The 24,734-nt window shown below is 35.3% G+C and overlaps 2 protein-coding genes across 2 annotated transcripts in view; one reads left to right on the top strand and one right to left on the bottom strand.

Annotated features, from left to right (window-relative positions):
* LOC144433979 (tyrosine-protein kinase BAZ1B-like) overlaps positions 1-15,446 on the bottom strand; it is a 29,751-nt gene extending 14,305 nt beyond the window's left edge. Inside the window, 12 exon segments of the mRNA XM_078122403.1 lie at positions 557-725; positions 1,027-1,156; positions 1,603-1,764; positions 2,040-2,164; positions 2,663-3,352; positions 5,155-5,320; positions 7,220-7,293; positions 7,984-8,076; positions 8,999-9,044; positions 9,704-9,809; positions 12,684-12,859; positions 15,277-15,446. Of these exon segments, the coding sequence (XP_077978529.1) occupies positions 557-725; positions 1,027-1,156; positions 1,603-1,764; positions 2,040-2,164; positions 2,663-3,352; positions 5,155-5,320; positions 7,220-7,293; positions 7,984-8,076; positions 8,999-9,044; positions 9,704-9,809; positions 12,684-12,859; positions 15,277-15,389 (2,050 nt within the window). The 5' untranslated portion in view covers positions 15,390-15,446.
* The window catches only part of LOC144433571 (uncharacterized), a 313,028-nt gene that overhangs the window by 249,682 nt on the left and 38,612 nt on the right, over positions 1-24,734 (top strand). The window lies entirely within an intron of this gene.

Below are 24,734 nucleotides of genomic sequence, written 5' to 3'. Positions count from 1 at the left end.
AATATTTGGAAAGAGTATCTTTTTAAAATGCATGCTATGGTACTGAAAGATCCTGACACATGCTTTCAGACAAAATCTGGTGTCGAATAGCACCCCTAGTGGCCAAAATAAATAAATGGACTATAATGTATTTACCGGTAGTATTAGTTAGACTTTTTATGCTGTCAAGCCTACCTACTTCCATTGACTGTTTAGAGTTTCCTTTCAAAATTGTGAGTGCTTTTACCAAGGTTGTAGTATATTTGCTATAAAGAGGGTAACTTTTTATGTTGCTTCCCAGACAATAAAGCATACATTCAACAGCCTTTTAAAGAATCCATGGAAAGCTGCAAAGTGCTTTTAGATTTACATGTAACCTAGATTCCCCACCCTGATTTTCTTACAATGTATACAAGATAGTGAGAATTCATGAAGCAAAGCTAAAACAAATTTTTCAAAGATCTCTGTACATGCCAAAACTAAACACAACACTGCAGATGCTACCAATCGCTGCATAACACAACCAACTTCATACTTGTAGAACAGTTATTGGCATGGAGCATTTTACATTTCTTACCAGCTGTGATAGGGTAGGGATCATCGGGCATTAGTAAATCTGCATAACAGCTGATAAACTCTGTTACCATGGCGATGTCACCAAACAGTGTATTTGGTAGTCCCTCTGGTAGCTGCACTAACTTAGGAATTGGCAGTGGTTTTAAACTTAGTTCTTGGTCCTCATAACGCTGTCAATACAAAACAGGTGTTAAGATGTATTGTTTGAGAAGACAAGTTACGACAGCATTCACTAAATAATATTTTAGCTGGTATATGGTGAGACAATCACCTTCTACTACTACACACACACACACACACACACACACACACACACACACACACACACACACACACACACACACACGCACGCACGCACACATACATACAACATACATTTGTATAGATGGAAATAAATACACAAAATGATTGATATCACTTATGTCATATCTGTTCAGCAAACTCTTTTGGTACTACACCATTCTATATTACCTGTGCCTTTTCTTTTCTCATTTTCCTTTCTTCTTCCAGTTTCTTCTGTCTTTCCTTCTTGGCATGTTCTTTTCTCTCCTCCCTCTTCTGTTCAATGGCTTTCTTTCTCTCTTCAGGACTCATCATTTTCCTGTATAATGTATAATATAAGACACGTAAGTTTAATAATCACAACACTAAGCCCTTCCTGTATAATTCATGATACAAGACATACATTCAGAATACACTCAGTATCTCCGGTGTAATGGTGAGGTACAAGTAAGCTCTGTTATCAGGACAATACGTTCTTTGTAATTAGTTCCATCTTGATATTGGTAAAAAGAAAATGCCCAAATGTAAACCAACATTTGTTTGACCTATCAATATCACTGGTATGGTACAACTGTAATTATAAACATTCTACCAGGTGTGGTACTCTAAGCCTGGTACTGTCAATACACCATATTCTGGGTAGCTACTTTGAAGCCATTTTGTATCACACGATATCTTCACACCCTCTTTTCTCATAGCTCAAATCTGCATACTATATGGATGTCAAGTTTTCAACATACTGTTGGTCCTGATAGATAATCTTACCATTTTATTCTCTCTAGTTTAGCTTCTAATTTTTTCTGCACATCACCTCTGATGTCTGGATCTCTGATAGCATGGACTCTCTGCATGTTGAGTTCTCTGACTGCCCTGCTCACCAAATGTTGATACTGTGTCTTGTTGTTTTCTCTCCTAGCCTTCTCTAACCTGTAATGGTCAAAAGTATAAGCATTGTAACAATGGTGTTTGTGATTACAGCATTTCTTGTTATGCAAAACTGGTCAGAACCATGTAGAACATACAGTACCAGTAGTAACAATAGTAAAATTACCAGTAAAACGAAAACTGCAGCCTTTTTTTCTACATCAGAAATCTTTCATGTTTTACAATAAATCTTTCTTCTGAATTTCTCAAATCAAACTTTAAATATGGACTTGAAAAAAAAAATTAGCGTTTTCATTCTGGGTAGTAGTCAAACTTACTTTTTGGCTATGAGTGGTTGCCGTGGTGATCTGGGTGACCTTGGAGATTTAGGTGGACTTAGCAACCCTTTCTTCTCAACCTTCAATCCTTTCTTCTTGGCAATATCAAATAATGTAACCTGGATCTGTGTGAGATTTACAATTTTACGATCAAAATAAGATATATGGAACAAGTACTTGACAAAAAATAACAAATTATTCAATGACATGGTCTGTTGGAAAATTTTATGTTTGAAATAAGAATTCAGAGCAAGTCTATTATCAAGAATACCCTCGGATAATGTTGCAAGTTACTTCACTGAACAAATGAACTTAGTGTACACGGATATTTGGATTGTTAAAAACCCGGTAAAACAGGTCAAAATACGGGGAGAGGACTTAAAAATAAGTAGGGGTCATATACGAACGAATACTGTACAATGTTCAATAAAAAACTTTGAAAAAGTATTGTGCATATTCCCTTTGTATTATCTCATATTTGTACAAGGTTTGAATGAAAATGAATAGCGCTTGGCATAAACATAAACAAAAGGGATGGACACACACAGACATGCATGCACACATGAGCAGACACATGGACAGAATCCATTCCTAAGACATCCTCTCAGATAATAATCACTTACTTTATTCTTGCCTGTCTTTGATGGAGTCTTCTTTGGTGATTTCTTTGGTGAATTCTTTGGCGTTCCTTTCCTTGGTGCTTTCAAATTTTTTACTTTATCTTTCTTGTCTTTCACCTTTTTCTTATCTTTGTTCTTGTTTTTATTTCCATCCTTTTCCTTCTTCTTTTTCTCCTTCAGAGACAGTTGTTTTAAGTTTTTCTTCACATCTTTCTTGTTACTGGACTTCTTAGAAGGGGACGACCTAGGGGTAGAATTTTTGGAGGAGCCACTGCTTTTCTTGGGTGAGCTAGAATTAGAACTCTGTCCAGATTTCAATTTTTGTTCCTCAATCTTCCTTTTGAAAAATATCAAAGGTTTAGATTCTAAATCTGAATCCGACTCTGATTCTGAGTCTGAATCTGAGCTTGAGCTTGAGCTGACTACAATTGTCTTAATTTTAGAAGTCTGTTTTTTAGGAGAAGTAGTTCTGTTTGGACTTTTTCCTGGTGAACTTGACTTCTTGACAGAGGTTGACAACAATTTAGGACTTTTTTTCTTCTTGGCTAGGTCCTTTAAACTGTCTGATTTGTTGGCTGTTTTCTTATCACTTTTGTCTTTAGTTTTTGTATCTGATATTTTGGCTTTCTTTGCTGGTTTAGCAGTAGCAGCAGACAGGGATTTCCGTTTGCCTAGCCCTCCATCAGGCGACACCTACAGTAAAAAGACAAATCCAACACAAAATTTTATTGCAAAGAACTTTTTGACAAAATTTAACATTAAGGTCTGATGTCAGAAAAAAATGGAAATATTTCAGATCTTTCTTTCTGTGCTTATATACCGGGTTGTATAGACATCATGAACTAAGAACTAACTTTGTACATTGCAAAGTTTTGACATAAAAACGTGTTCCAACTTTACCAAATTTGAGATGGCAGTAGTTTTTATTGAAAATCTGGTAAAAGAAACACAACTGAGTTTACAGATTCCCACGAGATAGTTTTCCCCCATGTATCAACTTAGAGGGACACAAACTGAGTTTATACATATTTAGGCATAGTTTTTGCTGCCTATTTAAAAGGTACTCACAGTATTGTACTTACTTCAGCATACTTAACCACCACTTACAATGAACTGAAAACTCAAAGCCATTATTAAGATATAACCCATAAACGATTCGATGACGTAATCATATGTAACAATTATGTTCAGGAAATTCATACTACATGTATAAACATGCAATCAACTGTTCTAACAATGCCAGAAGACATGCATTGACGTTAACATTTAATAATGGAATGTGGCTTTATTTAAATATTTTCACTGGAGTATATATAGTCTTGCTCCTATAGACCCCTCAGGCTATTCTGCTCACTGTGAAGACGACCACAGGTTGCTAGTGATGGCGATCTATCAGAAGAAAGCCTGAGGTCTAGCAGCGAGACTATGGAGTATAAAGTTTATCAACTCAGCTTGTGCCACTTTAAGTAGTACCGATAGTATGCCACTGATTGAAGCATACGTACAACTATCACTTAGTATTGGTAAAACTTAACCCTGGTATTCAGGCATGATACAACCCATAACACCAAAGTAAAGCATTTTCTGTATGTACCACAATCGTTTATAGCATCCATATCAAGTACAACCCAAAACACCAAAGTAAAGCATTTTCTGTATGTACCACAATCATTTATAGCATCCATATCAAGTACAACCCATAACACCGTGCACCAAAGTAAAGCATTTTCTGTATGTACCACAATCGTTTAGAGCATCCATATCAAGTGTAAACGTATATCGTTTCATTTGCTAATTGACCACATTAGAATGGCCATGCTAGGCTTGTAAATAAACCAATTGAAACAGTATACGTTCACACATGTTATGAATGCTATAAACGAGTGTAACACATACTAGAGAAAGTGTTTTACTTCAGTGTTACTCATTGTATTTACAATATAATCATTTGATGGCATAATTCACCAGTTAATACCAATCAAAGTTTTATGTAACCATTTGACTTGAGAAAAGAAGTTACCAAACTCAGTTTAAGCCATTTTAATTCTAAGAAGTATGTTTTCTATTTTTTACATTCAACTGATTTATTAGATGATTCCGACATTCTAAATTGTACTTTGAATCCTGGATGAACACGACCAACAACATACCAACCACTGCACAATCTAAGCAGCTAGTTACACGATGGTCACACTATAGCAGAAATCAGCCAATCAGAAAATAAAGCAAATGGGGACTTAGAGGTGACAGGGTTTCAAGCAACAAAAGGAAGAGCCAGTGTAACTACCTTACTAAATACTTCAGGGGGGGGACTAGATGATACTGGTAAAGATAATCCGAGATAAAAGAAGTGTTAAAGTAATGTAGGCGCTAGTGCCCACGGTGTCAGCAGTCCAGTGTATGTGGGCAGATTTTGACATGAATATTGATGTGATCGTGTGATTCAAACTGCCATCAATTATAAATCATTCTCAAACAAAGTATTTGGTTATTACCTTTTTAGGTGCAAGTAACAGTTCAGCAAATTTACTTGGCAGTGAGTATTTCTTAACAAGAACATCTTCTACAATCCATGGACTATTAGGATTTGTACCCGCCCGCACTGCGTGTGCTCGGATGAATAATTTGATGAGATCCTTATTGGGAGTTCTGTTAACCCTCCTAGAATTAACAAGTTTAAGTGTCTTTGTTACAGTACAATTCAACACACAAAAAAAATCATCTTTATCATAGAATAACCAATTAATTTTTAAAAAAAACATATTGATGACTCCTAAGTGCTTTTTACCTGAAAATAGAATAATCATGAATGTTTCTGTTCAGCTATTACATATGCATGCCTGCTGACTCTTAGGAGACAATGCATATCCATAGCAACCAAAATGCATATCCATGGCAACCAAGGACCCTCAGTCAGTTTAGGTAAAATCTACTGGGGTTCCTATGTGATGTCATATTATTACCAGAGTTTCCAGATAAAATTAGCTTACATTCTATGGGGAAACACTACCATCTTTACCCCTTTCCCCTTTCTGTCATTGACCACTGAAAATGAACAATGAATGGGGAACAAGTTTCAACTTTGTATTTCTCTCATGAAATGAATCTAAAGAACCCAAAGTTAATGAAAGTGCCTTTATTTCCTGCAAACGAGTTCCCTGATATGGATGACCCTATTTTTTATGATTCTTATGACTCTTTTCATAGCAACTTTGTGTCAGTCGGTCGATTTTTAAAAAAAATAAAAAATAAAAAATCATCTTCATGTTTTTCTGTCTTTTCTTTTCCTTCTTTCTTCATCTTCTTTTTATCAGATTCCTGGTAACAGACCCTTTCCCTGCTTCTCTACACAATTGGCATGTTGTCAGCCCCTCCCCCCACTCCTTGAATAACTTCCATCATGAAAGAAATACTCTTTTCTTGAACAAGTGTTATCGCAGCCGCCATGACTGTAGATGACGTCAACAGCCCATACACTTGCTTATTCTTACTAGAGAGGGCGCTGTTCCACAAAATATTAAGGGCGAGTGGAAAAAAAAATTATTTTGATATCGGAGCTAAAAATTTTGGTCAGTTGTCGGGTAATGAGAAACAGAAAAAAAACCTAGGGTCACCCGAATATACTTTCTTACAATAGGGGTCAGAGTTGAAAGAATTTACAATGCAGTTCTGAGGCCTGGGATATTATAATTTTTATTAAAGTGATTATCATTGCATTTAGTCATCAGATCAAAACTCATCAACATAATTGACATGAAGGAATTGCAATTAATTAGTTTCTCTTATTTCTCCTTTAAAGAGATTGATGAGTTTACTATGTACATTGTAATCCCCCGAGAATGTCTCCAGACACCACAGAATTTGTCTCTGTACAATACACACACACACACACACACACACACACACACACACACACACACACACACACACACACACACACACACACACACACACACACACACCACAGAATTTGTCTCTGTACAACAAACACACACACCACAGAATTTGTCTTTCTATATGACCCATACATGTACACCACAGAATTGTCTATCTGTACAACCCACATACCACTGAATTTGTCTAGTTCAATAGTCTAGACCCACACACCACAGACTTTGTTTAGTTCTGTATGACCTGCATAAAACAGAATGTCTCTCTATACATGGCCCACAAACAGTATTTTCATATTCATACCATATGAACAATTACAGAAAGTAATGCAAAATACACCTTCATCATCATGTACATTTTTTACACTTTTTTATCACTGTATGGGTAAAAACTAATAGCTATAAAGACAATTTGTTCGATACATTTTGTATATCTGGATAAATTTTAATGGACATACAAATCTTCACATAACAGCTACTATTTAATGGAAATATTATTCAAAGAGAAAAAAAAAATATTTAATAGTAATATTGTCAAATGAAGAGAAGTAAAGAATAAAGAGAACATCCATATATTTCTAAATCAATACAAATTCTCTCAAAATTTCTCCCAAGTAGCTACTCTTAGCTTATTTATTTTTATTTATACTTTATATATTACACTACTTACTTGAGATCTGCTGCGGGAACAGAACTGAGAAGTTTGCTTTCCACAGACAACTGAACAAGATATTTGTACAAATGCTGAAGGAGGAAGGGAGAAAAAAAAATTATTTATAAATATTCAGGGGCATTATTATTTTATCAAATCATTACGTTGATATACCTTGGTTAATCTACATGTTATAATGTTGATTACATTAGTCTTATTTCCAAAATGAATCCTCTTTCTCCCATCTCATACTTAACTTTTGTACAAACAAATAACCCTTGGGAGAAGGAGGATTCTGTATAGGACAATTACTTTGTATACAATATCTTTGTACACATTGCTACATTTTATCGTCTGGCTAGGCAAAAATCTTACCAACAGCGTTTCGTCAATCGTCTGGCGTGACAAACATCTTTACCAATATTGTTACACTTTCTTTGCATGAGCTACCATTATCTTAGGAGATAATCTCCAAATGTATACGTCCTTGGTAAACCGAAGGTACGCTGGTACGTTTTTTTATATTCTTGAGAGTCAATTGACTAAAAATGTAACAATTGTAATTCAGTTCTTGTTGTGCCAGACGATAACATGTGGAAATATTAATTAGATTTCTGTCCAGCCAGACGAGAAGATTTACAACATTAAAGAGATATTTTGCCTAAAGGCAAAAAAACTGTAGCAATGTTAGTGAGATTTGTGTCGAGCCAGACGATGTTTTGTTTCAGGGTTTATGATTTTCGTTATTTAAATATTTGTGTATTTCTAGTTCTTGTATTCACCTTGTTTATTTGTTCCTTCTTGGGTGACACAGCTGATGATGAGCCCTCAGTGTTCTCCTTGTCACTAGATGGAGAACTACAGTTACTTGGCATCTAGAGACAAACAGAAAAGCAAAATGTTAAATAATTTATCACATTTTGTCTTGACGTAAAACATGTGACAGTGATGTAGATAAGGACCAGTAGCTGGCAAAAAAACCTACTGTCTACTCCTCATTTCTTGCCAGCTACTTTTTCAGGACATTATTTGTATCAACTTCTATATATCCATTGTTGGTTAGTTTCATGGGTTTCCCTCATAGGTTTGACTGCCTACTTTTCCAATTTTAATTGCTACTTCTAAACTTAACTACACATCTCTGCATGTACACATATACAATAATCTTCATTTATGAAAGCATTTAATAGATGTAACAATTTGTACAAAACCATGCCTGAATCATTGAGGTCTAATTTTAAAGATAGTCTGAGCAATAAACTCTTTATGATGTCTCATTTAAAAGATTTATTTATTTAACAAAACTAATTTCTAAAGTCCAACGAGGAACAGCAATTATGGGTGAGCTTTACTTCACGAACCAAATACTTCATGAACAATATTTATTGGGGTAAAAAATTGACAACCGATATTTTACTTCTTCATCATTATCATAATATTGTCTAGACAGTGTTTTTGCTAAGGGCAGTAAGTAGGTAAAATCTACCAGGGTTCCCATGTCATTTTACCTGGGTTCCCAAACAAAATTACCATACACTCAATGGTAAAACACTTCCATTTTTACCCGTTTCTCTCTTTCTGTTACCAGGGTTCGCCAAACTTAGCAAAAACACTGATTTCTCTCAGTACAATAGTATGATAAATGAGTAGGAGTTGTTGTTGTTTTTTTGTATAAATCCTGACATACAATATTATGTTTGGCTAAATTGAATTACTGACCTAAAGTATCTTGAAAACAAAAAATTGAAAATAAAATATTGACAAGAAAAAAAAAAGAGAAAACATATCAGTTCTTACCTCATCGTCTGACATTTTGTGTGCCTTCACAATCTTTCCCTTTAGGCTAGAAACAAAAAAATATGAATAATAAATGTTACAAAACATTCATAATACCAAGAATCATAAACAAAAGGTCATCATATATAATAATAATAATTCTTTATCGTATCCTTATCCAAATCTGGACATCAGATGTATTCACAATTAAGACAGAAAATTACATGACATTATGTACATATATATATATACACACATACACACACACACACACACACACACACACACACACACACACACACACACACACACACACACACACACACACACACACACACACACACACACATCTGTGTCGTTACATTCTTTTCCTTGGTACTAGCCCATTTCCTTGAAAAAAGTAGAAAAACGAGGACATATATCTAATTTCCCTGACACCTTTCAAGAAAATCGACTGTCATCTAAGACTTTCACGTAAAAAACTAGGTCATTACTTACTGTAATCGTTGCGGAATAATTTGATAAAGTGAGAAATTTCACTTATTGGAATACAGTTATTAAAAATTTATATCTAAATGTGGCTAATAAAAGACAGTCATTTCATTTCTTTTTTAATGAATATTACATCAAGCTGTATACAGAAGAATGCTATATTGACACAATGGTCATATACACACTGTGACAGCTTGATACAAAACAAACAGTGGTTAGATTTTCTGTACTTACACTTTCCCTGAGATTTTGACAGTCAATTCTACTGGTTCACCTTCAGCAAATATAGCATTTATATTTTGATGTGATTTATCAACCAAACTGTCCAGGGGAATGGTATCTGACGAGGAATAAGACAATTTTATATTAAACTCTTAGTCTCAAAATCAAGAAGATTTTTCAAGACATGGTAGCTGTACTTTGTAACATTTTTGACTTTTTTTTATTTATTAATTTTTGTATTCTGCTTATTGCAGTGCAGTAGATAAAAAAAAAAACATGTATGTGTTGTTGACTTTAAGCTAAATAACCTCTCTTTATTTGACCTTTCCAAAATTTAAATTTAAATCTTTTCTGGATTAGCTTATAGCATGCAAGATTATGTACTAAAGTAAACATAAGTCGTTTACATATAGTATACCCAACAAAGCATGGCTCAAAATCATTAATGAACAGTTCAGGGCTCAAAATTCAAAAGATTTTTCTTTGGTAGCACTAGTGGTCTACCAATTTCAGAAAGTGGTAGTCTGAAGGATGGTGACAAGTAGTCCTGAACTGAAAAGAGAGTTCCTCTATTGGAAATAGGTGTGCTATAAAAATACTTTCATGTCTGTAAATCTACCAACCAGTAAATCACCACATAACAGCTGCATATCATGGTAGCACCATGACTAGAATTGGTAGTCTCTGGACACAGGACTACTATTAATTTCAAGCCCTGACAGTATTTCCTAGCACTAAACTACTCAACATCATATCTAGACTACATGTACCAAATTTATATGATAAAGTGGAAGTATGATAGACAATGGAAAGCAATAGAAAACTGTAGCTGAAACAGTTGACTTGGCTAAAGCAGGCTATGTATCATATCAAGTTAGCAGAATAGGCATCCCCCCCCCCCAAAAAAAAAAAGAAAGAAAGAAAGAAATTATGTGAGAAAAAAATTCAAATGTGTTAGCATATAAAGATATTTTTGCCAGTGCCACCCTAGTCTGATAGACACGGTCTATGGTGCCCCCCCCAAAAAAAAAAAAAATAAATAAATAAATAAATAAATAAATAAATAAAAAAAATTTAAAAAATAAAAAAAATAAAAAAAATTGAGCAGTAGTCCGGTAGATACTGAAATCATACGCAGTCCATGTTGAAATTTGCAGAATTGTAATAAATTGAAACATTCATTGTTGCATCATGAAATATATAGCATAATTAATTAAAATAGTCTATGTATGGTGACAAATATTACCATGGCTTTCTTACATCTGTGTAATTTGTTTCCAATAATTTTTATACAACACACAATACAGTCAGATGAATTAAATGCCACAATGCCACTGATGCTAATTGTTATGCTGGTGACAAATCTTCACAAGGTTTTCTTTGAGGGGTGCACCACCCCTCTGTTTTCATGGGCCACTCCTGTTTGTTTTTGCCACAATGAATTATGCTATTATTAATAATTTTTTAATACATTTGTCTTTTCTCATTTGCGTAATGGATCACTGCCGAAAATAGGTATTTAATAGGTCATTCCAGATTGCAAACAGAAAATTGAGAATACAGCGGCCTCGCTCAAATTGGGGGTATCATCATCTCATAGTATGTTTCTTAACAGCTTTGTCACTTGGTATTCTATAGAAGTGTAAATCAGGGATGTTTTTGGTATTGTTCAGACATCAAAGAAAGCAGCAGTGCTCTATGATTAACCCAGGAACCTATACATGTATACCCCCAAGGTACACGCAGACAGGAAGTAGAGTGCCACCATGGCAAATTTTAGAAAGGCCAATTGATTTTAAGCCTTTGTTGATTTTGAAAACATTTCTTTTTCATTATCAGATGTTATGTCAAAATTAATATTAATATATAAATGAGGCCACCACGAAAATTGTGGAGAACCCTGCTACATTAACATAAAATTAGAAAGTGGCCAACTATGGCTGTATATCCCTCTTTTTTACCACTCTTTGATAATCTTTCAGAAGAATGTCATATCATTTGGTTTGCTATGACAAACTTCAGAGAAATGTTGAAAACAAATACACTGTCACTAGGCTCTTGTAAATGTAACGTTTACAAACGTTTTAGCACATGACCATCTATCATAATTCATCAACATAGCTAAGTTACTGTGTGTGTGTGTGTGTGTGTGTGTGTGTGTGTGTGTGGTGGTTCAAATTATGCTTGCTCTTACATTTGAATAGATTATTCATAAGTTATGATTTGGACTGAACAATAATTCCAGTTCAAGATATGAAATTTACACAGATCCCATGACATGCATGTGCCAATATGGCAAGCGTTGTATTGTTTGTGTTTCAAAAGTTGTGGTGATTGCTGTATGTAATTGCTTGCTTGTGGTGTTCTTTACTTTCATGAGTGTAGTAGTAGAAGAAACACCCAAAACACAAGTGCAAATACATGTACCCACACTGGCACTAATACATTGTGAGGTTCTATATGATATCATTCTGTTTATCCATAACAACACATCTTCCTAAAAATACAATTTACTATAAATTCACCTATGGAACAACTATGTGCCTATTTGCATACAAGTATACAATGACATCTTCAGGATTGCATCACAATGCAAAAAACAAGCATTTGCACACCAATGCAAGAATCAATGGTACATTGTAATAATAATATATTATATAGATGATCAAGATAGGACTTAGGTATGTAGATAAGATTTATAGGTGGTCACCAGCAAAATGTTCTTTTTTTTCATTTTCAACACTCGTGCTATCTAATTTGACAAGTTTTCCATTGAGTGATATAGCATATTTCCACCAGTGATGTACTTTTTATAACGTATGATCATTCACACACTATACATACTCCAAAAATTGGCTACATCCTTTTCTAATGGACTGTCAGTGTTTTTTTCCTTAACATACAGCAATCACCAGAACTTAAATCATAACCACAATTTTTGACACACACAAAATTACAACCCCTGTCAATTATATTCCAAATTTTAACTTACTATGATGGACGATTTCCAGTACTGGTTTCTCAAAATACACCGGAAAGTGTTCCTGCAGTTGTCTGTGTGCTCTTTTCTCAGACTGTAAGGCTTCTTGATAGGTGAGTTCAGTTCTTCCGGTACATTGACAGGTCCACACTGAATCACTGTACATTTCCAGACGTCGACGGTACTCCCTTATTGCACATTTTGTTAAGGAAAATCGTAACTTGTGGAGAAACACAAATACTATATTCTGACAAAGTGAAAAAGTGACAAGTCCACTGCAATTTGTCTTACTGGCTAACTAGAAGTACAATAATGTATAAAAAATATAAGTACAATAATTCTACGGTCCCTTCGCCAAGTTGTACTTAAAATGATACAATGACTTGAACAAATCAATATTTTTTTTAAGTCGTGTCTTTGAAGGCACACCATGCACCCCCTCCCCCACCCCCAGGAAATGTCAATAATAGACAGGAATGGTTGGGTGGCAGTCAAACATGATAATAACTAACCTTCAAATTCCCACCACAGCCAACAACAAAAATGTGTGTGGGATTGAACTACAAATGAGTGAAAGACATATATCACTCAGTAAATAACACTTTAGCAGTACAGGAACTCTGAAAACACATAACTTGACATCAGCACAGGTCAACAGTTGGGAGTGATATTCAAGCACTTATTATTTTCCTATATGTGGCACTATGGTTTGTGTTTACTTAGGTTACACCTTAGTCCTAGAAGTTCATGAAAATAAGTGTATTTGCTAGGGATGCAGCCATGTAATGAAATAAAATGAACCCAAGTTCAAGGGTATACCCTGGTTCCAATTAAATTTATGGTACTATTTATAGAAAACTACCATAATTTTACTTGTTACCTGGGCTCTCCAACCTTAGCAAGACCATTCAATATACTATACTAATACATGCAATGATCATGTCTTGTTGATTACACATGTAATAGAGTTATACAATTGCAGTTTCAATACCAAACATATCCCCCTACCCTGCAGTGTACTCCAAGAATACAATTCCACTCTGAAGATTTTTGTTTTTTAGAGTTCAATTCAATATTTTTCTTATGTATGATTCTTTCATATACATTCGAGAATGTTACTCATACCCTAATATGCAATCTAAAGCACAGGTACAGTGAATATCTTCAAATACCATTCATATGCAAATTAGATAAAACATATGATGTATTTATTTTGTACAGTAGTATCACATGATTACCTCCTGACATTTCAATATCTTTGTTAATACTTGACAATAATTACTAACCCCTTAATTTGAAATTCCTGTCACATTATATACATTTATAGGCCCCTATGGACAACTTCTTTAATATGCTAATTAGGTGGAACTAATGTTTTCATGGTTAGTAACTGGCTAATTAACATGATGCTGATGTATGCATTTGAGTATTACTTCTCACCTGTCCCACTATGTGTGACCATTACAAATGCAAACTGCTGAATGTACAAGTACAAAAATGGCCATTATTCATCACTTTGAAAAATGCTGACTCGGCACCTTACCCCATTCAAGGGCTTCCCACTCACTTTTGGTGACAGAATATCTGAAAATCACCTGATGATGGGTGATATCTGAATTATTCACATAAATCTGTCATACTTTGTGTCTTTGGAAATACCAATATATCCTCAAATAGTGAAACATGAAACATTTACATAAGGTACTAAAATCCATCAAAATTAAGAAATGACAAGAAAAGGTCAAAGTTAACTTGATTTGTACTGCGCTAATTTTCAAATATATTGATAAATATAGCAATTGGGGGTTGAAATCTAAATGACACTATTGTATTGATAGACACCGAAAATCAGCTTCCTGTAAAATCACGCATTGTAAACACTCTCCTTGACGAATATAACACGACCATATCAATACACTGTACCATGTACCAACGCAATATGGGTAATTTCAATGAATACTACCAAGCATATACAAATAGTTGTTTTTAAAGGAACAGAAAAGTCGAGTTACGCATCGAATAAAACATTTCGAAAGGGGAAATAATGTCGCGCTTGGACGGCTACCGCCGCCCATTTCAGACACGTATTTATGACAAATGGCCGCCGCGCTCTATCGTTCCGATGCTATACATACAATGCAATGGCCTACATACGTACGTATCAATGAGCAAACTCAACATGGCAACAAGCCACACTCAACAATAGCAATTCATTAGCGACTCGACTTATACTTTTCACGGTTCAAATATTGCCCCGTAACTGAATTCCACGCTCATAAAAACCATATGAAACGGAAAAATAATATATAAACAACATTTTGTGGTCACAAAACCCGGAAGTGGCCGGAAGAAATTGACAAAATGACAGTCCGAAAATCGTGAGTTTTGGCCGCAAATACCCTTTGTCTACATAATCACCATTTGGGGATAAATATCATATATATTGTATATAGATATACACTTTTGCAAATATTTTCGGGTAAAAATATATTTTAGGAGGAAAATAACACACTAGATACGTTAAAAATACCAAAAATTAACAAAAATAGTGACCACCGGTGTGGGCGGCCATCTTGGATTTCCCACTGGGTCATATCAAGGATACTCCTTCGACCGAAATTCTTCTTTCGTGAAGTCGATCACATAAATAGATTCGTCATCCTTCTTGTCCTTAAGTGGCTTCGCCAAAGCATGATTTCGACGTCCAAGTAACGGCATTGTAACAGAGATCAGCAGTTCTAAAGACTGCAGAGATGCTCTGTTTGAAAATGGCGGGAATTGTGGCCGGCGAACGGGAAGATTGGTTCGGGTATGTCACGTGATCGAAAACTGTGACGACAGTCGGAATAAAAAGTAATAGAAGCGTGTATATGGCAATGTAAGGTAGTTAATCGACACTTGTACGAATAAAATTGTTAACGATCGACTAAATTTCCCTGACACTCGATAAATACATGAAAATTTCAAGGTAGTTGACTATTCCAAAACGAGGCTGAATTGGAGTAAATAATCGACGAACAGAGCGGCTTTTCCCATTATGGCGGTGACTTTAAATTTGAATTTCGATTCTCGTATGTTGGTGTGTTTCGGCTAGTTATGGAATAGGTACATACCCCAAGTTTGTCATTTATACACCACAGAAAATGGGGGTTAAAGATTTGTGGGCGATTTTATCGCCAGTGAAGGCCCACAAAGATTTGGAGGAGCTGAAGGGACAAACCATAGCTGTGGACCTAAGTGTGTGGATATGTGAAAATCAAGGTGTAAAACAAATGATGGGAACAGTCACCAAACCTCACCTAAGGTACTAGTAGTTTGATGTTTGGAAAACGCCTATGGGTATATAAATGTGATGCTCATAACTATTGAGTGACCATCGTATAAAAAACCAAAACATTATTTTTTGTTTACATTGTCATTTTTACTTTTACCTCCTCGCTCTGCAATAATTGTAGCGTTTGTGTTGATTTTGATTTTTTTTCTCATGTTTTTAGCTTTCTTCGTTCGTCGTTTAACCGGAAAACGAAAGATTAAACAACGAACGAAAAAAAAGGGGGGGGGGGGTCACAAAAAATACTATAATGACCCCCCCCCCCATATCCCCTCCCTTGATTTAAACTTTAGGAGAGTAGACCATAGAGTGACATAGTCTATAAGTAGACTCAGAAAAGATACAGCTAAGAAAGTATTATAAAATAAGCACTCTACTCCAAACCACTTGCACTTACATTACAATGAATCACATGCAAAATATACATCAAGCTAGTCCTGCTTGCATGCGGAGTAATCCGGGACTTGATTCTGACAATTGTCCCTCAGAGTCAAGTCAGTAATACAGACTCGTGCACCGTCATGTAAGCAGGACTAACATCAAGCATGCAAACATGGACAGACCAATGTACATTGTGTGTGTAAACATGTATTTTGTAAGAGAGAGGAAGAGACAGAGAGGGAGGGAGGGAGAAAGACTAGACTGGAACATTCTTTCACATGTAGTACTCAGTGCTGTGAAGAAAGACAACATGTACAATATGATACATGAGATAAAACTAGAACTCAGTTGAATTTCAAATATTTATATAAACTGTCACTGATTACCTATCATCACTACAGTTACTTTTTCATTTATTGTTGAGTTATGTTTTTTTTTTAGGAATTTATTCTTTAGAGCATCACATTTGATCAAAGAAGGAATAAACCTTGTGTTTGTCATTGAGGGGGAAGCCCCAGAATTGAAATGGGAAGCTATGATGAAAAGAACAGAGGCAAGGTTTGGTGGTTTTGGAGGTCGAGGAAGAAGATGGAGAGGTGGTAGTTCCAAGAAAGGACCATCTGTCAGGAAGCAAGGAAGATCACATTTCAAAGGCATGACCAATGAGGTGTGTTATTTCAGGACACATGTAGAACAGTGTCTACTCATTTCAGATTATAAAAATCAGATTTATTCTAGGGATTATAACCATATTCCTCTCCATAACCTAACCTTAACCCAAACTCTGTAGCTTGAATACAATTGAACAGTCAATCCACTCATATATTCATAGAAATCCTTCCACTCTGCTTTGACTGGCTGGTAACAACCCAATCTGATTAAACCTCTTTTACGGCACTGTCCAAAACACACTCGTTATTTTGCGGTGCCACAGAAGAAATGACAGCTCTGGTGTGCGAGAATGCTACACTGTGCACACAAACATGCAGGCACCAATGGTAGCATTTATATTTCACTTCATTTTAATGGACAAATAAAATTGAAATTTATGAAGGAAATTGTAGTCATTCAATCTTGCTTGCGTAGCATGTGCAGTTTTCTTATTAGTTTCTGCATGGTTTAGCAAACATAGCCAGTAAACAATAACTTGAAACAGGGTGTGCCAATTTTTTTTTTACTACAACAATGTACAAAGGCCTAACAACAAAAACTTTATACTTCTTCCAAAATTTACAAAAGTAATAAGATACATGTACATATTAATTTGTTGAGACAATGCTAAATGTTTCTTCTCTGTCCTTGTTTGACAGTGTTGTACCATGTTGGATTACCTTGGTATACCATACATACAAAGTGCTGGAGAAGCTGAAGCCATGTGTGCAGTATTGAACGCCGAAGGGGTTAGTTTTATACTGCAGAAATCAACATTGCATTTACTTTTATACAGCTGAATCAATATTGCGTTCAGTTTTAATGTAAATGTAAATACATAGGTATAGATATGTACAGTGCAATACTTTACAAATGTATCATAATCTCTGAAGCATTCATGTCAGAAATCAATTTTAAAAGGAGGCTGGAATATAGAAAAAGTTGTTCCCTCAATTTTCAAAGATACTGTTTTAGGTCAGTTTTATGTTGAAACCTCTGCCTAGCAAGTGTTCTCATTTGCAATGTTTAGGAACTTCAAGGTTTTCAAATTTTGTAAAGTTGTGGCATTCCTTCTTTCTTTCTTTTTTTTTTTATCAAATTGATTTCTTTCATCAGACGGTCACTACTAGTACTATGACTTTGAATAAACAAGGCAATTGACAATCGTATACAGCCAATAGCGATAACTGTATGTCTTGTTTGTCTATGTACACAGTTTTAACTAAAAACAATATACATGTAATTTTAGTTATCAATTCATAACTGCTTTGTTAATTCCAGATTGTAGATGCTTGTATAACTCAGGATGGGGATGCCTTTCTCTATGGAGCCAGGACTGTGTACAGAAATTTTACAATCAATGCAAAGGTAGCTTTTCATAGTTGTCTATCCTGTATTTTTATCATGATAGTGTTTTATTTTTAATGGTCAAATGTCAGTATTGGCTATTCGTAATCTGCAAGTTGCTGATTCAAATCTTGCTGCTACCGGTATTGTTTATTTCTGAACGAGTAGATTTCTTTGGCAAGATTTGAACCACCATTGTGCCTCGAGCAGCCCAGTTGTATAAATAGGGACCTGGTAGGATATATGTTACTATGAAGGATTTAATCCTTTTGCTTACCATAGGTATTGTTGTGTGGTTCCAGAGAGTTGAAGGTGAAAGGATTTGTACTGCCATTATGGGTCTTTGCCAGGGGTTATACTTATCCAGCACTTTGAAAGGCTTGTGAAAAGACACTATATAAAATGTACTGCTATTGTAGAGTATGTCATCTATAGAGCTAAACAAAAACACTTGCCTTTCAGATTTGCTGGTCTTCATATACCCAGTAGTCTGTGAGGTATAATGTGACATACTTATATGCCAAAGCAACCACTTCAGAGAGGACTGATTAAGCCCTTTTTTTTCATCTATTCATTTCTAACAGGATCCAAGTGTTGACTGCTACAACATGAGTGATATAGAAGAGATTCTTAATCTAGATCGTAATAAACTGGTTGGTTTGGGATTGTTACTTGGATGTGATTACTGCCCTAAAGGAGTTCCAGGTGTTGGTAAAGAAAGTGCTATGAAATTAATGCAGTATTTGAAAGATATTGATGTTCTGAAAAGGTAAAGTTTGTGTTGTAGTGTACTTAGTCATCTCTCTTTCTTTGTTCAAGTGTTTTGTGAGTTTGACATAATTCTTTGTTGTTTACCCTTTCTAAAACATGCCATTAAAATCATTGAAACCTGAAACAAAACATCATCTGGCTCAACAAAAAATTATAAACATTGCTACATTTCATTGTCTTGCTTGACAAATATCTCTGTTGGTAAGATTTTTGTTGAGCCAGACAACATTGTGTTTCAGGTTTCATGCTTCTAATTGTAAATGTAGAACCAGATACCATTATATTAACACTTTCTTCTCTCTACCTACTTCCAGATTTGAAGAATGGACAAAGTCTGCAAATGATACAAATAATGCAGGTATTTATATTCCTCTATTTACTGAAGGGTAGACATGTCTTTCACTCCTAGTAGTCAGGTCCCTGAAACACACAATTTCTCAGTTAGCTGTCGTTGGAACGTCAGTTAACACCACGTTTGCTTGACTGTCACCCAACAATTTCAGCAGAGTTGAAGGATATTGACAACTTTCCCTACACAGAGGAGTGCATGACATTCCTTCATGGAAGCAATGCCACAAAAACCTGGATGCGGTCACTATTGTACCACAATTATAAGTGAGGAAAGTGGACTTCTGTTTATAGTTATTATTTTATTTGTATTGTTTTATGCACCACCACCACTCATTACTAGTTAACTAATGTAGCACTGTTGGTGAGATTTTAGGGGTTGTCGGTTACTGAGTGGTTAAACCACTTGCCTCTTACCACATTAGACTTTTTACGAATATTTTACCAAGTAATTGTTGTAACCCCAATACCATGTATTTTGACTACTCCTGATTGTCCACAGTGTTAACCAAGCTACCCCACTGTAGTACATGTCACCACCCTGGTTCATCCAAAGAACATGAAAAACATGGCTGTCTGTATTGCAATAGTACATCATACTGTGAACCACAATCATACGATGTACAGTGTCCATGTCAATGGCATCACAGACAACGGCAAATCATGGCTACTAGTGCAGAAAGGGACGTCAGAAAGTAAGTTTGTATCAGTCATCACCTTTCATTAATGCTGAGGTATTTGTCTCAAGAGATGTGAAGCTGCTAACTTTGGTTATTTCCATATGAGACACAGCTTGTATTACAATGGTCTTTATCCCTTGATATAGACAACCACACTCCAACTGTTGGTGGCGCTCTTTACTATACAATTAACCACTGCAACAGATGCATGAGATGGGTCTGTCCTGCCGTGGGGTGATTAACCACTTGGCTTAGGTTTCAATTTTCATGAACCATTATTGTCAAAGCATCCTTGGATGTTTCTAATATAATGAAAATGATAGAATAAAATTAAACTGTATCAGTACTTGTTGTTTTAAGAACAAAATGAAGGTGCTGCAGTATGCCTGGTAACACATGCACCTGTGTGAAATTTTATAAAATACTGTGAATGAGCCTGTAGGTACAATGTATTTGTTTTAAATCACCTGCTACTAGTGTTCCAGTGGTTGAATTACATAGTACAGCATGCACCAATGGTTAGGATATGATAGACAAGAATTGAAAATATATAATATTATGTTTGAACTTTATCAAGTACAGTAACCATCCCATGTAAGTAACTTTCACATTTACAGTAAAGTTGTTTCCAGGAATTTATACAAGAAATAAAGAAGGCTATGTACAAAAGTCATCATTTTTTGTATTCACAGGAAAGCACAGACTGTTCCTGGATTCCCAAACAAGAAGATAATCCATGAATTCTTAATACATAAAGATATCTGTCCAACTCATACCATGAAATGGACAAGACCAATTCTTCCTGCAATCCAGGTTTGCATTTTATGATAAATGTTGAAATTGACATTGAAATTTCACCAGAAAATGAGAACAAAATATACATTCTTTAAAAGCAATACAAAACAGAGTTCTGGTGAGGGTCATGGAATAGTTCCTGAGGAACTAATCAAAGTCCATGGACCAAATGTAGATCACTCTATGACTGCTATGAATACATGTATGTTATCTTGCCAATATTTCAGATAGGAACATTTATGATATTGCCAATCAGATATACCGATAGTTCATATTGCCCAATCTGAAGTATGGACAGCTGAATATGGCACATTCTGAAATATCTACTTCTTGACAGTTCTTGAAAATACTAACCAACCGTCAAAATTTATGTAAAAAAATTTATTTTACTCTTTTCAACTTTGTCACATGAGATATTATGATGTGGTATAATATGGGTTTTGTGATCATGTATGTTCTCCTCACAAGCCTTCTTGAGTTTGGACTCTTTTGGCAGATAACCTTGACAACAAACACTATGTCTAGTTATATAGTATCACAAAATGTCTGACTCCATGCTGTCACTAATTTTCATTTTAATACATTTTGACATCTGTTACAGAAATTCAATCTGGCTAAACTAGAATGGCCTACAGAGTATACTGTCAGTAAAGTAGTACCACTGATCACACTATGGGATATGAGAGATGTCATCGAAAGAAAGGGATTTGTTGAAGGAAAACACTTGAAGCCGTTGACAATTGTAAAAACTAGAGTTCAGAAAGGTGTGCCATGTTTGGAGGTAGAGTGGAGAAAACCAGGTAAGATCAGTTGGCACTGTAATTGCTATACACACATATAGGTCATAAATAGGATTTATTGACCAAAAATGTTTGTCAGTTTGGTAGATGAAATGATATACATAGGTTGTCAAACTCTCAATGCTAAAAACTTTGAACTGCTTCTGCATTATAACCTATGTAAATCTAATAATTTCTTATCAATTATGACAATTCAGCAAATGCATAACATTACTTGTTTAGTAATTGAGTACAAAAATGGCTATAAATTCCAACCAGGTTTTGCATTTACCTGTAAAGGCCTACTCTGCATATACCAGTAAATAGGGGCCAGATTAAGATGACACTCATTGCATTATGCTTTGATGACTTTGACCATGTAAGACACTCACAGAGCTCATACAGCACCTATGAAACTGACAATTTTAGAGAGCACTACAGATTTTTTATCTCTTTATGTTGGATATTCAGGGGAAAAAATTGTCACTGTATTTTGAAATTAGTTGCATTTTGGAGACTATTTGTGACAATGTTGGCTCGATACATGTTGGAAGTGTCATGACACTGACTCAGAATTGAAAATTAGCCCTTTAAGTATGCTTCACTTCGAAACACTAAACTGCAACACACGCAGCAACATGAACTGTTAACGTTAAACTGCAACACATGCAGCAACATGAACTGTTAACATCCCTACCATTGTTTATCCCAAAACTTGAACGATAACTTCTGCTGTCATGTAAAAATTCACAAAGATACAATTTCTTAAGGTATTCATTAGAGTTTATTGTAGGGGGGGGGGGGGGGGGTACTGAGTCCACATGTAAATTCTCAAAAAAATTTAACTACTGTAGTGACTTAAAATGATTTTTTTTTTTTTAAAGAAAAGAAATGGTTGTAATATTGTTTTATGTTATGTTGTTTTGTTTGTTTTGTAGAATGTGAAAAAGACTGCAGTGAAAGTGATGTGTATACTACCATAGAAGTACAAGAACTATTTACAACTGCATTCTCACAATTAGTGGAAGAATTCTTTGAAATGAAGAATAGTAAGAAACCTAAAAAGAAAGGTAATTTACTTTTTGTATTTTCATTACAGTACAAATGATGTCACCTTGGTATCTCATTCATGATGTTTTTACAGAAAGACAGACAAATTTCAACTCTAAAATGACTATAACAGAGACACAACATACACAGCAGGATCCTTTGCCCAATCACATTGAAAACTGATAAGCATTGCTATTCTTTAACAATGCAGTAGAAACATTTTTCTTCCGAAAAATATGGACTTGATGATTTTAATAGCTTCAACTGTTTACTTTTCAAATGTGACCTCAATATCTCATCGTTATCACTACAGGTCAAAGGTCGAAGAAGAAGACCGCAGAAGATGATATTGACAGTGCCATTGCTGACCTCGAGGCCTTGACAATAACCACAGATAAAGATTCTGATTATGTCAAGGACGATGGAATAGATACAGCCTCACTGCAGGAGAAGACATCGCCAGATAAATTGAGCAATCATCAGAAATTAGATGCAGCAATGTTTATAGGTGATGCTGTTACCATGGAGAATATTGCCGGTTGTCATGGGAGCAATGGAGATGATGATGATGATGATGATGATGATGATGATGATGATTGTAATGGTATTTTGTTTCCTGCCATACCATCACTCAGTGAAAGAATACAACTCAAACAGAAACAAACTGTAATGAATGCAAGGTCTAAAATATCAGCTGCTGAAATTATGACAAAATTTACTGATGATGATGAAAATGAGGATGATGATGATGATGATGATGATGATGATGATGATGTTGATGATATTATATATGAAGGTACTTTGTTTCTAAGTGCACCATCCCTAAATGAAGGGAAGCAGTCAAAAGAGAAGGGTGCTGTTGGCATCACAACATCTCATAGTTTAGCCAGGGAAACATCAACCAAACTTACAAATGATCAAACTCATGACATCGCAGTAAAGAAATTTGACAATCACCAAACCGAAGGCAGTGAATGTCTTCCTAAAGCAGGCAGTGTTGATAGACACTGTTCATCAGAAACTGAAGGTAAAAGTGCAGATGAAGTGGTTACCATGGAAACACTCGACCGTGTAATACAGAAATTGGAACGCAAAGGGAATAAAAGTGACAAAGATAGGGACTCTGGTCTTCATGATTTAGCCAGCATAATGGCTTTAATTCGAAAAGATGTTATGAAAAGTGAGTGTACTAGGGATGCTTGTACACAAAGAAATGTTGATGAAAATAATGTGGTGCATTGTGAAGATTTAAGTGATGTCAAATCATGTAAAAGAAAATCAAAGAAGAAAGAAAGGAAATTGAAAGCGGAAAAAGTTGTGAGTAATGCCAGGACTAAGAAAGGGAATAATGGCTCAAATTGTGAGGTTGCCACGGTTACTTCATCATTGGATATGACAGATGAAGTGTGTGTTGTGAAAATAAAGAAACCCTTGATTGAAAACTGTAATGGAACAAGTGTGACAAATAGGTGTGCTGAAAACATGAAGATGTCATATTCTAAAAATCATCTTGATTCAAACACTTTGAGGCCTAGTAGTTGTCAGTTTACTGATATACCAAAGATAGAGTCCAGAAATAGTGATAAATTGTCTCTGAAGCATTGTGAGAAAGAGGTTTCAGGGATATACGCACAGTATGATCAGGAGGGTGTACTTGCCTGTCAAACTCTATCGTGTACTGCCTCTGGTAATCACAAGGAGAATATCAAACCAGCAACTGTAGAGGCGGGGTGTATAGAATCAATAACTGTGAAAACAGTAAAGGCTAAAATACAAGATAACATAGTTGAAAATAGCCCATTGTCATTGGCTGACAGACTGAAAATGAAACTACAGACAACCAATGGGGGCTCTCTGTTAAACTCTATGCAGAATTTGAAGTGTAGGTCAGGGAAAAATGTGAATAGTAAATCAGATATCAGGACAGCAT

The sequence above is a fragment of the Glandiceps talaboti genome, chromosome 4, assembly GCF_964340395.1.
Source record: "Glandiceps talaboti chromosome 4, keGlaTala1.1, whole genome shotgun sequence".
Taxonomy (NCBI): domain Eukaryota; kingdom Metazoa; phylum Hemichordata; class Enteropneusta; family Spengelidae; genus Glandiceps; species Glandiceps talaboti.
This window is presented reverse-complemented; position numbering and strand designations above follow the sequence as displayed.